This window comes from Pezoporus flaviventris, unplaced genomic scaffold, assembly GCF_033815535.1.
Source record: "Pezoporus flaviventris isolate CSIRO_AGI_PZ_B2104156 unplaced genomic scaffold, CSIRO_AGI_Pfla_v1 ptg000002l, whole genome shotgun sequence".
NCBI classification, from domain to species: Eukaryota; Metazoa; Chordata; class Aves; order Psittaciformes; family Psittacidae; genus Pezoporus; species Pezoporus flaviventris.
This window is the reverse complement of record NW_026892550.1, coordinates 84,324,018-84,339,711: the sequence shown is the minus strand read 5'-3', so window position 1 is coordinate 84,339,711 and position 15,694 is coordinate 84,324,018. Positions and strand designations below refer to the sequence as shown.

Sequence of the window (15,694 nt, the reverse complement as noted above, 5' to 3'; positions counted from 1 at the left end):
AACTTTTTTTAGCTCAAGCAAGTACTGTCCTTAAAATATTTGATCTGCGGTGGTTTTATGGACACTGAACATGATTAGTCACTGCTCTGGCATTATGTCTTTGCCTTTTGCAGAATGCTGAAGGACTGGTAAAATGGTAAATGTTTTGGTGTTTAGAGAGATGAAAAAAGTTTTGCTTGGGAGGCTTTTCTTGTGTATGTAATAATTCCAGGTAGCGCTGTAAATCTCTCAAAGTATTGTGTGAGCAGAGATTTAAGAGCCTGTCCAGCAGTGTTGCTGCTTTGGGTTCACTTGGACATTTTATGTTGAACATAAACTACTGTGCTGAATGTAAAAACTTGGATTGCTTCTTATTGCTTTTCTCTGTGTGGCTGCCCATAAAATATTAGAAATTAAGGATTGTTACCAAGTGTATCTTTCTGTAGGTGTTTTTAGTAATTCGGGTCATGTTTGTCCTTGCATGTAAGGTATTTTTAAAGACTAACCAATTTTTTTTGCTTTGGCTTTACTTCTGCTTGTATGGATTCTACAGGCAGTACCCATTACTGGAACACTAGTGAACATTCTGGCAACATCCTTACAGATTTTACACTGCATTCTAGAAAAACTAAATTTCCACACATCCTGCAAAAAAACTTAAGATACCCTTTAATGAGGTATTTTAAATCTTGCAGTTACTCAGCTTCTGCTGTATAATTCTGTTAGTACATGATAAACCTCTTAAATGCATGAGGGCTGTGTATGTTCTGTGACTTGTTGCTTATTTCATGAGTGCTTCAGTCCTCTGTCATCAGAAATAAGAGTAACTGTAGGATTCTGCTGCATCATTTCAATTGGGGTGTTCAAAAGTGAAGAGGCAGTTGTCTCAGAAGAAATCTGGAAACTTCTACATTACTAAATTCGTGTGGCAAGTGTTAAAGGTCAGCTAGGCTTGGATTTGTGTTTGTATCAATTTCTTATATTCAGTTGTAAGAGCTTTTACAATAAAGCAACTAGCAGCTCTAATCAAGATCTAAATATCATAAAGGCATATTACAAGTGAAGCTACTAGTATCCAGTTTGACTAAAAGCTAGATCTGTAGAGAATTAGTAAATAAATGGGGAGCTTTTCCAGAGGAGGAGCTTGAACTCTTGGGTATCTGAAGAGAGTTAGGAGCTTCTGTTATCTAACCAAAATTAATAGTTTGATCAATGTAAGTTGATTGATACTAGAGCTTACTGTGTTTCAGCCTAGAATCCTGTTACTTAATTGTGTTTAACTGTTGAATTCATGTACTGAAACAGCTGCTGAAAGCACAGAGGAAGGCTCAGCGAAGAGAGAGTCTATTAAAGCTTGAAGCTGAGAAGAAGAAACTGCGTACAATACTTCAAGTGCAGTATGTGCTGCAAAACTTCACTCAAGAGCATGTTCAGAAAGATTTCAAAGGTGGTGTGAATGGTGCAATATACTTGCCTTCTAAAGAACTAGACTACCTCATAAGATTTGCAAAACTGACATGTCCAGAAAGAAATGAGAACTTGAGGTAAGGTCAAGATTTTTATCTAATTGGTATGCTTCATTCATTACAGTAAATGTCCTCTGTTTGATACTTCTTGAAATACTATGTTTTGGGACAGTAATTAAAATTCTATTCCGTACACTTGCTTTAGTTGGAGACTAAGAATGTAGCAGATTGACCTCACTGAACATTAGAGGAAAGCTGCAGGAATTAGAGCCTCAGTTGTGCAAGTTGCATAGAAGTGCTGCCATCTCGCATCTTGTTGTGGGGCTGAGGAGGGATAGTCCAATGCCATTGTAAGCAGGGAGGCTGGTGGCGTGCTGCTTTCTTGAGGTCTCGCTGTTCATGGACTGAAAGTGCAGCACATGCAGAACTACGTTCCATTCACATGGTGGTCCAGATGTGCTGCATTATTCCAAGGAAAGGTGGTACTCATGAGGCTCTCTTGCTATTATCTTCAATCTTTGAAGTTTTAAAAATTAAAAAAAAATTTGATACCTCTACAATAAATGTCATACTTTTTAAGGTAACAAGCTGTCAACAAGTGTAATGTCTGTACTAATTTGGTACCATGTTTGTATTACAGTGACTTATGCTTAGCTTGTCTGTTTTTACGATAGTATAGAAAGAGTTGTACTTAAATATGGAAAAGTAGTTATTAGGTGGCAGGTTGAAACATTTCATGGATAAGAGTACTTCCATATTCAAACATGACTTCCTAAAAATCACTTGCCATATACTAAATTGGCCAAATCTTTGCTCTTAAGGTAACTTCTAAAGAACAGCTGCTTATAAAAAGCTACACAATAGGAGTCTCTTATCCCGGTGTAAAAACTTTATTTCTAGCTTCCTCTTTCCACAAGAAGCACAGTCCTTTCCTTTGGGTTTCTAAATTTCATCATGGTAGATTTCCAAATCTATTGTCTGGAGGGGGTGGGGTGGATCATGGACCTATGTCAAAGCCCCTCAGTAAACCAGCAGAGGCCAAGAGCTGTTGACTGCCCCTGCACATGTGCATCCAATGAGCAAGGTGGTTAAAGAGCAATTGTTTCCCTGTCTAGGAGTGTCTAGGAGTCCTGACTTGGAATGATGGTCAGTTTTATGGTCTTGTGGGATAGTGCTAGGCTCTTTAATATGTCTTAATTATTCACTACTTACATTTGCTAGGTTAAATCATGTACAGATAGAGATAAATCAGTAGTGGATAATGGATTTAGGGTTCCCTTCAGTGGGAAGGCTAAACATTAGTCAGTGTCTTCAAAGGAGGGTTGTTGGGATACTGCAACACTTGATCTTGGCTATGATTCTACCTAGTAAAACTGTCATTTGTTTTAGTGTTGAAGACCAGATGGAACAATCATCTCTCTACTTCTGGGACCTTCTAGAAGGAAGTGAGAAACCTGTGGTTGGAACAACATGTGAGTGTCTCTTCTAGAGAAGTAACTTAGAGACCTGAAATGTGCATGCTAATTAAAGCATCTTGAAAACAATGGAATATACATGGAAGGCTACTAAATTAAGCACTTCCAACTGCATGTGTTCGCTCAGTTGTCCAAGGGTAAACTGCTGGTTTCTTCAAGTTCTGTTTAAGTACACCTCAACAACAATACAGCATGATTTCTTTTTCCAGGTAAAGGCTTACTCTTTCTCTAATGTACTAGCACCTTCTTGTGGAATAATGATGGTAGTAATTCAAAAGCTGATGCATGAATACCTTACAGAACCAGCAATGGGAACTTTTTTGAATAGTTATGTGCAAATAGCTTAAGACTGGAACACTGTTCCCAGCCAAGAAATGCTTAGTTGAGTAAACTGATGTGTTTTACAAAGCTTCATTGGCCCCAGGCTGAAGGTCCCACAGCACTGAAGATTGTCTTGTAGGAATTCCAGGCTCATACCTGTTGTCTGACTACAGTGCAGGATACCACACTAAGGAAGGATAGTCATTAGTGGAACTTGCTGTGTTTAACCATGTACAGGGCAGTCTTACTTTGACCTGCTGCAAGTGTCCTCATTTTTCAAGCACAACAATCTGTGGGACTCTACATGTTTTATTCCACTGTGGCTTAGTTTCAACAACCATGGTTGTAAACCAGCATATATGTTTTATGTTCCTATTTAGAACACAAAAGAAATGTGAAGAAAGTCTTTCCTATTGCAAACAGATCTTGCTTGTCCCATCTACTCCAATCTTGTAATGGCTGTATGGCAGTATCTTTTATTTGTAATTGACAGTGTTGTTGAAGCTATTGGACCAGAGCATGAGTGTACCCTGTCTAATTTCTACATGCAGATAGTTGAACTGAAGATTAAGTGTTAACTCTTAACTCTTAACTCTTTTCATGTAGTTCTGGACAAACTGCAAGCTGGCCTTGCATTGTTACAGGCTGGTAACTTTAACTTTGTGTCTGTTGACATAAATTAATAGCCTAGTTATTTTGAACTCCAAACTTTTGTAGCTTTTTGGCTATAACCTAAACTTCTGTGACTTTTTGTAAGTAACTCTACCCCTTTAGTGTCAGTCTTGCACAAGCTAAATTTGAGATAAAGCTATTATGACTTCTTACTAGCATTCACTGCCTTGGGAGAGAATTTTCTATACCCACATTAAATTCAAGCTACAGTTCTTGTTCACGTGGCTGTTGCTGGTAGGAGTGATCTCTTGCTGAGTATTTTTCCTGTTTTTAAGACTGCTGTTTCTCTAGCTTCTCTGAAAGAATTTGTAGTATGATTTCTGGGGCCTTATACTCTATGTTGCTGTCTTTTTTGCATAAAGGGGAAAACTAGACAGTTCTTGGAGTACACAGTTAAGTTTTTCTTTACCAAAACTTCAGAGGGTTAAGTTCAGTCTGGAGCAGTCTCTTGCTTCCCACCCCCTGCTTGTTTCTGCAGTTCTTAACTTTTTGGTCTGAGACTTAACATCTTATCACTGGGAAGAGGGTGCTGTAGGGCAGTTGCATAATGAGTTTGTTTGGCTTTACCTTTGCTGCAGTCCGTACAATGTGCTTTTAGTGTCAGTGCTGGCTAGCTTACAGGATAAACAAAGGGTAAATAAATTTGTTTCTAAGCATGTGGGAGACTAGGTAGCTCAGTGTTGACCTTGTGTGTGTTTAAACACAGGTGGCAGTCTTACCTCTGGCTTGCAAAAGTGCTTTCAGCTGTAATATATAAAGCAGTTTAACAAATACTTTCCTTTACTAAAACACTTTATTGCAATAAGTCAGTAAGATTTGTGAACCTGGAAAAATTGCAGTTTATGTAAAGGGAGGGAATAAAGAGTTTTGATCTGAATACTCCTTAATTTCAAATTGTAATATCTTAACTGCATGGATTTTTACTCTTCAGATAAACACATGAAGGACCTGCTGTCCAAGCTTCTGGACTCCCGCTACTTTGAAAGTATTCCGATGCCTCGCACCACTGCGCCAGTAAAAGAAATGGAAGAAGTAAATAGAAAATCTGAGAGAACAAGACATGTGTCAAAAGGAGAGCCTGTCAAAGAACCAGGTGGAATATTAGAGAGTTCAATTTCTGTGTCATTGTGTTGGGATAAACTTGAACTGAGCACTGACTTTTCATAGCTTGAGATTAAATCTAATCCTGTGCAGTGGCTTACTTGCAATGTAGCAGATAAAATAGAACCTTCAAGGCTTTCTGCCTTATTCTGACAAATATTATAGGGGAAAAACAATCTAATTCTAATAAGATGTTTTTGTCACCTGAGCAAGTCTTCATGTTCAAGGTGTGAGAATTGTCTAGTTTAGAGAATGCTGCATATTACAATAACCAAATCACAAATACTACAAAATGTTTCTTAACTCCACAAATTTAAAACAGAAAATAAAAGGTTGTCTAAAAATACCATGTTGAATGACAAGCTGAGCTTTAGCAATTTGCACTACTATTTGAGTAGAATTAAAGACTTGCTACTGCTTGTTCTGCCTTTCTGCATTTGATCAGTTGAAACAAATTAACATCCTTTCTCTAGAATCCATTGCGGAGCTTATGAAGTCTGAAATACAGCCACAGGAGGTAAGATATTCCACTGCTAATTGCTTTCCTTTAGTATATGATTTATCAGAAATATAATGACATTTCTGCAGCTTGCTTTCTAAACTTAAGGGAGTCTGAACAGTAACTTAGGTATTGCTTTACGTAGAAAGCATTGGTTTGGTTGCATTTCTATTTCTAAACCCAAATTTATGGTTTCTGTGGGATATTCTGGGATAAATGGGCCAGGATTACATGAAGTAGTATAGTACTTTAATACTCTGGTGCTTTCCTGAATAAAACCAAAGCCTCAGCCTTTAGAGTGGAGACAAACTATCTAGTGTACTGCAGGGTAGAAAAAATACACGCATACTAAAGCTGTCTCTAAAAGCTAGGCTTATTGCAGTAAGCTTGATACTGGCGGGGTTGCAAATCTTTCTGATTTGTCAGAAAAGTAGGGGTCTTAACATAGACTTGTGTGCGGAAGGGTGTGTAGACATGTTTCAACAACCATTAAGTCATTGAAACACATAGTCTATACATGTTGAACATGTATAGACATGTTTTGACAGCTAAGTTGAAGTTTAGTACTCAAACTTCAACTGGCAATAGCACAAAACCCATTAAACTTCAAAATGTGGGGAAGGGTGTACTTCTGTAACAGGGAATACTGGTTCTTGAAATGCTGAATCATTAATTCCTAGATATCCCATTAGAGGGTGCACCCCTGAACAAGTTTTTATAACCTGGTACCTGATGCTAAAGGCTTATTCTGGTGACTTGTCAGAAAGTCTCAGCTAGTGAGCCTTGTACATTCTTCATATATTTACTTCCTGTTTATGACAAAGTGGTAACTAGGGAAAACTTCAGGATGCCTTCACTGAACTCAGAATTACTGATAGCAAATGTAGCCTGTCCAGTTGTAGAAGTCCAGAGGTACTGAATCTGAGAATCTAGTGACTTTTTAATATTTTAAGCTCCATTAAGGATGAGGGTTATACTTAGTTACTGGGTCAAAGACTGTGTGGGAGGTGGTGCTGCTGTTCTTAGCAGAATGTCTGCTAATCTAATAACACAGCATTTTAGATGCTTAGGAGGAGAGCTGTGTTCATAAAAAGTCTCAACCTGATACCGTAAGTGCCTAGGAACACCAGTTAGCATTGAGGATAATAGATTTACTCGGCTCAAGTATGTATCACTTGTGCTGCACAGGACTGTTTCCTGCTTCTCTGGCCTGCCAAACAAAGCTAGTCTGCAGTGCTGTAGCATAAAGGCATGGCTGTCCTTATAGTTTCTACAGCTGATACTTAAACTGTCTGGGCTCTGCTTTTAGTCAGAAGTTTTCGGTAGCTGGGTGACCTAACTTACCTGAATTGTAGTAGCAAAATGTTTTCTTGGGAGCCATTAAGTTTCTCTGGTCTATATAGTTTCTCAACAGGCGTTATTTGCCTGAAGCAGAATACTCTGTCAAGAAGAAGCCAGAAGAGCCAAAATCTTGGGAAGCTGGGTATGCTAGGAAGCAAGAACCTCTGAAGTCCTGGGAAATGCTTGTTGATACTGAAGAGCAGGAGCAGAAGCAGAAACAAGAGACCTTAAAGCCTTGGGAAGCTCGTGTTAGGCAGCAAGAACCAAAAAGACCAGATTCTCCAAAGCCGTGGGAAATCCGTGTCAAAGAAGAGGAACAGAAGCGTGAGCCTGCAAAGCCCTGGGAGACCTGTGTTGAGGAGGAAGAACAGAAGAAGCAGGAAGCTCCAAAGGTCTGGGTAGCACGTGTCCGAGAGGAGCAGGAGTCCTCCAGGCCTTGGGTAGCAAAGGCTAGGGAAGAGCAGGACCAGAAGAAACAGGAATCACCTAAGCTGTGGGTAGTAAAAGCTAGGGAAGAGCAGGAACAGAAAAAGCAGGAGTCCCTAAAACCTTGGGTAACCAAAGTTAAGGAAGAACCAGAACAAAAGCAGGAATCTCTAAAACCTTGGGTAACCCAAACTAGGGAGCAACCAGAACAAAAGAAGCCAGAACCTGTGAAATCATGGGAAATGCCTGTTAGGGAAGAGCCAGAGCGAAAGAAGCAGGAGCCTGTGAAGGCTTGGGCTGCACATGTTAGGGAGGAGCCAGAACAAAAGAAGCAGGAGACTCCAGAGGCTTGGGAAAAAGCTGACAGGCAGCAGCAAGTGTCATCACAGCAGTTACAGAACCCTCTGAAGTCCTGGGGAGCTGCAAGTATTGGGCCAAAGGAGCAGATGGGGCCAAAGAAGTTTGATATGGAACCCAAAGAAGTGAGTTGGCATATGTAGTATTACCTGTCATAAGCTTTTGACACTAGTGTATTGGACTAAAGCTACCTGTTAGCAGAGGCTTTACAGAATGCATTTTATAGGCCTTTATTTAGCCCTGTTAAATTCTTGGGGAAAACAATTCTGGCAGTTAAAGCTTAGATTGGAATACAAGATGGTTTGGTTTACTTCTTATATCAACACAGTATTGCTGTGTTTGAGCCTTGAATAACTGCTTTATGCGTAAGACAGAAGACATAAATTAGTTCATCCCTAGTTACTGGCTCTGTTCACCCTTAGCAGTACAAAGCAAGTGTGACTCAGCCAGGAATCAAATTGTATGTGTCTGTATGCAAATAGCACTTCAGTAATTCTTTTTAGGCTTTTGATTAAAATAGCTGCTGATTCAAGGCAGAGCTAGATCAAGGAATAGCAATGGTGTAGGGGCTTATGTATGTATTTCCAGATGAATGCAGAAACCATACTGTTGTCCTGAGGTGTTTAACAAATAGCTATAATTTTAGAAATGTAAAATGAAAGCTGCTGCAGTGCTCACAGCTGAGCAGGCTGCTAGCATCTGCTTACGTTACCTTTTTTCCCACCTGTACTCGGGTAGTAACAGTTTTAACTCAAAACAGATAACTGAACTCTGTCTTCCATGTTCTGTCGTTAAGAGCAGTGTTCAAGCTAGAGTGAGACTTCAGGAAGAAAAGCAATTTTGTGTACAGTGTTGTACTTTCTTATTTCTACAAGAAAGCAGAGATCTGTTAATTCCATATTACACATGGCAAATGATTAAGTTTAAATCTTGTCGGTAAACTTGACATAACTGGAAAATGGATGTTCTTGTGCCTAGAAGCGGGACCGCAAACTGAAGGTTGAACCCGAGATTAAGAGAGTATGTAACATGCAGCACTGGGTAACAAAATGGGATTAAGGTGTTTGATTAGTCTTTACACTTGAGCTGAGTAGAATCTGTTCACTGGTGGTACAGGTATAAAACCTGGTGGCCTCACTGAGTAAATCTGAGCACAAGGAGGTGTTGTGCACCCAACTATGCATAGTATTACTGAAACAATCTGAGGTATTGGAATAATTTTGAGCACTTTAAGATGCCTTGGATTTTCTGGTGTCAGATAACATTAAAGCTTAAATGCAAGTTGCTTGTATGAACTCTTGTTTTTTACATAGGATGGGCAGATGGATGGCTTAAGTGATAAACAAAACTTTGATGCAGTAAGAAAAAAGGAATTTCTCCAGTCAGTTGGAGAAACTTGCAAACTGCCTAAGAATCTTCGTAATGTGCAGGTGTGCATGTCAGCAGAACTAAACCAAATGAAATGCTGGAATGTGAGATTGTTTAAGATGGGTTGCTGAATTAAGTGAACAAAGCATATTTTAAGTATTCAAACTTTGATTTCCATAGACCTTGGTGAAACACCAGCTGCATTTGTTTTTGCTTAGTAGTTATTGACAAATCTGATATCAAAAGTATATTGACTCAATAGAAAGGTACTATCAACCTAACTAGGTTCCATATACAATTTTTTAAAAAATTAATATATCTTTGACTTGTCAGGTACATACAAAGCACAATTAACAAAAATACTGAAATTTGAGTAAGGAAATTTCTCTTGCATTTCTGTATATGAAGAAAGAAGAGGCAATGCAGTGCTGTAGCTGGATCCATTTTGCTTCCAAGGACAATCTGTAAATGGCCTTGTGCAGGGATCTAGATGTGGTAGATAGAAAGCCTGTGTCATTGCTGCTGGCCTCTGGAGCCGAAGTTAACCTTTCCTTACTCCCTGAAATAACTTAGAGCCCTGAGTTCTTTAGATAAACTACTAGGTTTTGAGATATTGAAATATGCTTAGTTAACTTAATGTACCATGAAGGGCAATACTGAAGAAGTTGAACTGAAGTGCAGGCCTGTTAAGATGTCACATTATTTAAATATTTGTGCAACCCGTGGACCATTAAACTTGATTAGTGCTGAATTTGTGTCTTGCTATGTGAAAGTAGCAAGGCTTGCACTGTCATTCAGTGCCATTGAAATAGTATCTAATGTGAATGCTACTCCAAGTAGGAAGCAAATGTTGATTGTGTATCTACATGGTAAAGCTAGGGCCCGAATTACAGTTCGGGTATTACCATCCCAGCTTTCTTGGTACTCCACAGCTAACAAACCTAAGAAAGAATTGTGGTATCAGAATTAAGTTTTACTGGCATGTGGGGTACTTGAAATGTATGTTGGTGTTGCACAGAAGTAGACCTTCAGTCTCTAAAATTCAAGCTTTAACAGGAGTGCTTAGTATATTGGCACTCTGGTAAAATTCTGGAGTGGTCACTGTGTCTTTACATTGATTTGCAAATGACTTACCAGGTCCTAAACCAAGTTCTAAGTATTTCAACTCCATTTTTAGTCAGTTCTCTAGACAGGAACAGTTGTTGCCGAATGTATAAGAAGTGTTGAAGTTAGGTTTCAGGAACATATTGTTATGACAAATTAGACCCTAAACTTTCCAGTGCTGTGTAAAACTGACTTGAATGTTGCTTGAACCACTGATTTTAAGTGATCTCAGGATATAAGTTTGATGTGAGCTGGACTAACAGGTTACTACACTCAGAATCTGCCACCATCTTGTATTGACTTCCAGAAACATCTAACTGTAGGCTAGAAAGAAAATTTGGTTTAAAACTGCCTTAAGGATACCAGGTACCTGCTCTTTCTCAAAGCATCTCTTGCAAAGGCATAAAATCTGGATTAACTTCCTGATACTTTTTTGTGCATGTTCTTGTACTGCACTTGATTACTCTAGCTTCGAAGACCCAACTGGCAGTAAAATAGCAAATTGAGGTAACTTAAGTATAGCTACTTTAGGCTGGTGTGTTTTAATATATGCAGGAACTGGAAGGTAACCTCTATGGACTAGAGAGTCTCAGTGTTTTAATCCTGGCTTAAAGCCCTAATATCATACATGTAACTCCGTATGCTCGCTCTTCTAGTTGGAAGAATGCTATCAGGATAATGTACAAGTGTATGAGCTGGGGAAGGAGGTGAAGACTCTTTAACAAATTGTAAAAGCATACAGAAGACTGTATTGTCTTTGAAATCACAAGTGAAACTGCAATTTCTGCTGCTTCCATGGTGTTAAGGCTGGTTTTAAATGTGCTTAATGTGCAAGTCTAATTTACCTAACTAGTGAACAATCTTAATAGCTGTAGACACTGCCAGACTTGACCTGGTTAGGTGACTTAACAGTGAAAAACTTGCTATCCGTTTGCAAAACTGCAGAACGGTTTTGTAGTGTACTTGGGTCTTAGTAAACTGCAGTGAAGAGGAAAAAAGTAGTAGAACAGTTAAACCCATAATGGATTTACCATGACAGCAAGTGTTTTAAGATTGTTTGCTTATAAGTGAGGGCTAATAAAGTGATGTACAGGAAGATTGATTCCTAGTAACTTAATCTATAACTTGCTGCGATTTAACTTTATTCAACTGTATCTTTTGTCCTGCAGTTAGGTTCTTAATAGCTTTAGTGTCTCTTCATTAATGAAAACTATACAGCATAATGCATGTGCATGCCTCAGGAAGTCTTAAGACAGTAGTACAAAGATGTGCTCTTGGCTCTAGGAAAAAGTAAAACTTCCCACAGCTCAACAAGTGGCTATTGTGTGGACCACAAGTATTAGAAATGGAGTCTGCCATAATTAATGTGCTGCATGTACATGGATTGTGCTTTGTGAAGATCACTAAACCCTGCAAGATTCTTCCATGTTTGTTTTACTGGAAATTCTGCAAATGATAGGTATTAGTTCCAGGTAACTGCTGAAGACATGAAAAAGTAGTTTGGGGTTTGTTGTGCTAAAATTGGACAAAGAGTACTCTGTCAATTTGTGTTGAATTTGTGATGAATGTCATGGCACGTACCCTTCTGCCATATAATGGCAGTCTTCTAATGAATTCATACAAATACTCGACTGCTATATAGTATATTGTAGTCATCTCCTATTGGAAAGATAGACTTTAATCTCTAGGAAAGTAAAGGCTTTCATATGTTCCTATGTGTCTCAACATTTGGGCCAGTTGAAATAACGCAGCTATTGTCTTCAGAATTGCCTCTCTCTACCTGCAGAGACAAATGTAAGAGAAGCAAAGCTTTAGAGAATCCCAAAAAATAATGGGTTTAAAATACTTGTAACAAGCCTACCACTTCAAAAGACATGTTAGGCTACCTAGACAGTCTGTTGTTATTGTCACCCTGAAAATAACAAGGCTTCTGCTATCTAAAGAGTTTACTGTCATGGTTTTTCTGATACCTTAAACTTGCTTATTCTCTGACAAAACGCTTCCCTCTTCTTAATGTGAAGTGAGAACAAGTTGTGATGAACTGTTAAGGGACCATGTGAAACAATCAAAGAGTACTAAGTTCCTGCAGAAGCATTTAGCCACAAAATTGGGCTCCCATGTGGGAGTACAGGTGTACTTTTCATGCTAGACTTTGAAAAGTTTAACATAATACTTACTGCAGGAGCTGGTGCATAAAGAGTATCTAGCTTGCTAGTGGAAGCACCTTGGTCTAATCCTGAGTAACCTGCTTGCAGTGTATCTCTTGGGTGCACTTTCTTCAGAATGTCTGGAAATGCCATCCTAAAGATATGCACTTATTGGTGTGGGCTCTACTGGGACGGGGAGTATGTTTTAAACCTTGAGTGATGCAGCTTTGGTTTTTAAGCTTGTTCTGGCCTTCAGCCTGGATATGTGGGTTTCCTAATGATGCACTAAATGTCGGCAACTTATTGTCATCTTGTACACTTGACTGTATGAAGCTGAATGAGGTGAATTAATGTTGTGGCAACAGTAAACTGCTGTTATTTAATGAAGTGAAAACTTGATTCAGGAAATATCAATGACAGCACAGAATTCCTTGGCCCATGTTTTCTGACATTTATAGGTTGCTCTGGAAGTATATTGGATAAGATCCTTGTCTCGCTTCCAGCATTAATGTATTCTCTTCCTATTAGGTGCCTAAACCTGTACATCAGCCAGCTGCAGAATTTTGTTCTACTTCAACTCTTCCAAAAGATCCAGTGTTAAGAAGAGAAAAACTTCAGGATCTGATGACTCAGATACAAGGGACTTACAACTTCATGCAAGTATGTGTTTTTTTTGATTTTTTTTTTTTCTCTGCTGTTGTAGCACACAGCTCCAATTCCTACTGGGTTAGGGAAAACAGTGCTGCCAATGTGTGTTTGCACTGAATGAATGTAGCTCTAATTAGCTAACAGCAACTTGTCAAATGAGACTGTTTCATTTATATCTAGAGTTTAATCTTTTTTTTTATCAACTGATGATCTTTTCACAAAAGGAGTCCATTCTGGATTTTGATAAAGCTTCACCAAGTGCCATTGGTTCATCCCAACCACCTTCAGTTACTCCAGCAAGTAGTCCTTCAGGTAGGTAATACTGTAAGTGTGAATTGTATGCGGGATTCCTGCAAACACTAACAGGATTTGGTTGGGCTGTAGATCAGTAGGCCTGATGAAGACAGCTTGTCTAATTATAAAACTATACTAATGTCTGATTTAAAAAAAAAAGAGGCAGCTCAAACTGCTTACCTGCTTATTAGTTGCTGGAGGTGGCTTAAGTTGGTGTATCTGCCTGGAAATGGAATGTTTGTTTAATCACTGACTGGCATGTGCATCTGAACCTAGCAGCAGAATTGACATGCTGACAACTTGTCTAGATGTGGTGTATATAAACACAAGCTGTGAATGAGTTCAGGACAAAGGGCAGTTTTCTGGCTACACTTGGAAAATGGGAACTTGTTAAGAAACTGTTTGGGTGGCTCTTCAGCTGTGAAACCAAATTAGCCAGTTTATTACACCTTTCTAATATAGAAAGTGGGTATCTCTTTTGTGGTAGAAATATTCTTATCATTGAATACTTTTCCCCTTTTACAAAAAACTTTCAATGGAGTGTAGTTTACTGATGCTAATTCTAAATATTTGCAGTGCACACACTTGAAATAGTGTGCATTTTCATACACCAAATGCTTTCAAAATGTAGAACTGGGCACTGAAACTCTATGAAATGTTTTAATTTAAAAGCAAATGTTGCTTAATGCATTCTTTTTTTACAGCTCCGAAAGAACAGAAACTGCCAAGTCAGAGTGACTTTCTTCAACAGCCCCTTCAAGTAAGTTGAAGTAACAGTCCTTAGTGAAGAGGCAGAACTGTAGCCATGGAATGACGTACAGGTTATGCACTACAACAGACTTGGTACTTCAGTTGCTTTGTTTGTTGTCAGTAGTTCTGTAACAAATTTCGTGTAACAGTAGCTTACAAATGTAAGGTCACTCACATGCTGACAGAGTTGGCTGCTCTTCTGCTTGAAAAGCAGCAACAAATGTTTGAAGTTTCTTGAAGTAAAAAGTATGTTGAGGACATGCTGAAATAGTTTGAATACTTAACCTATAGATTCAAGTTGTAGCTGATAATTTTGTGCCAAAGAACATGCTGCTGCTTTGTTATATAGTGCATGTATTCATCTTTGATGTCTCCACTTACACCAAAGGTAGTGTGTCAAGCTTTGGCAGCCATGGTTATGTGAACCTTAAAATCATTTGCTGTACTTGAATGCATTGCTACTTTGGGTTTTAAATAGGTTTCCTTGCCACGAACAAGAACTCCTGAGAAACTTAAATTACTGTTCAAAGCACTTCAGCTCCTGCCTCATTCTGAGGTTTACTTGAAAATGCCCAGAGTGAGTTTCAGTGAAACCAAACATTTAAGACAATATTTAAAAACTTTATCTCTTCTCTTTTCTTGCAAGGCTGCTGCTTCATCCATTGCACTGCATGGTTCAAATACTTCCCTAGCATCTGCTGATCAGACTCTTTCTGGCTCTGAAACAGAAGACTTGGTGACACCACAGACACCACAGGTAATATACCCTGGGCTTCACTGGCATTCAAAAATCTGTGATAGCTAGCCCTAACACAAGCTGTGGTGGCACCTCTCCTGGAACAATATAGAGGGACAGAATGGAACTAACCACAACAGTATAGCCTACATTTTGGAATACCTAAAGATGGCCGGGAAAGTTTTCCTAATCCACATGAATGCAATGTGAACAGTCTGCCCCTTGAAATGGAAAGGGTGTGAGATGAAGAAACGCAGGCTAGAGTGATGCATATTTTTGTGGGAACATACAAGCAGCTTGAATATTTGCTTTGGTTACAGTGTAGAATACTCCCTCTAATTACACAGAGGATGCATAAGTTGTGGCATTGTCATGAAATAGCAGACTTCTGTGTTAAGGCTGAGGTATGTTCTCTTGAGCAGTAACTGAAAAAACACTGACTTGCTAATGTTCAGCCAAGACCTTAGATTTTGCATTAACTGTATGTGCAGTTAAGTCTTGAACTAGCATTCAGATATTGTTTAGAGGCACAAATAATGTTTTAGTTTATGCAGATCACTGTCTTAAGGACCCCTTGCTTAGTGTGATGCTGTCTTCAGAAACACAGCTGGCTCCTCCTCTTAGAAATCTCTAATACAGTGTATATAGATTATAATGGGGGAATGTTAATGCTTCTAAAATGTTTTTGCTGATGTACATGCCATCAGTATGCTGTGCATGTAGCATTTACTATATTCCTTAGTAATACTATATAGGCAAATATAACAGTCTTTATGTGAATATTAGTCTTGCTGCCCCTTGAATTGGCAATTTTGGCCTGGTTCTTGACACCTTCTCTCACTTAGACAGTGTCAGAAGACTTCTTGTGCTGACAAGGGTTAAGTAATTTTACTGTTTAATATGCATCCAGAAGACTTGTGCTGTGCTCTAATGTAGAGCATCTGATTTAGTAGAATGCTTCTAGTTTATCTGCAAACTTATTGTTTGGAATTAAGGTTGCTTGTGCCCAG

The 15,694-nt window shown here is 38.8% G+C and overlaps 1 protein-coding gene across 5 annotated transcripts in view; it reads left to right on the top strand.

Moving 5' to 3' along the window:
* The window catches only part of CAPRIN2 (caprin family member 2), a 33,258-nt gene that overhangs the window by 7,510 nt on the left and 10,054 nt on the right, over positions 1-15,694 (top strand). For 3 of the 5 annotated variants that reach the window (XM_061444847.1, XM_061444846.1, XM_061444843.1), the window contains exons 4-12: positions 1,285-1,523; positions 2,835-2,917; positions 4,845-5,006; positions 5,488-5,531; positions 6,917-7,762; positions 12,785-12,916; positions 13,129-13,216; positions 13,903-13,958; positions 14,595-14,705. In XM_061444847.1, the coding sequence (XP_061300831.1) occupies positions 1,285-1,523; positions 2,835-2,917; positions 4,845-5,006; positions 5,488-5,531; positions 6,917-7,762; positions 12,785-12,916; positions 13,129-13,216; positions 13,903-13,958; positions 14,595-14,705 (1,761 nt within the window). Of the gene's footprint in view, positions 1-1,284; positions 1,524-2,834; positions 2,918-4,844; positions 5,007-5,487; positions 5,532-6,916; positions 7,763-8,615; positions 8,658-12,784; positions 12,917-13,128; positions 13,217-13,902; positions 13,959-14,594; positions 14,706-15,694 lie in introns of all 5 variants that reach the window. The other 2 variants (XM_061444844.1, XM_061444845.1) reach the window with 2 other exon arrangements.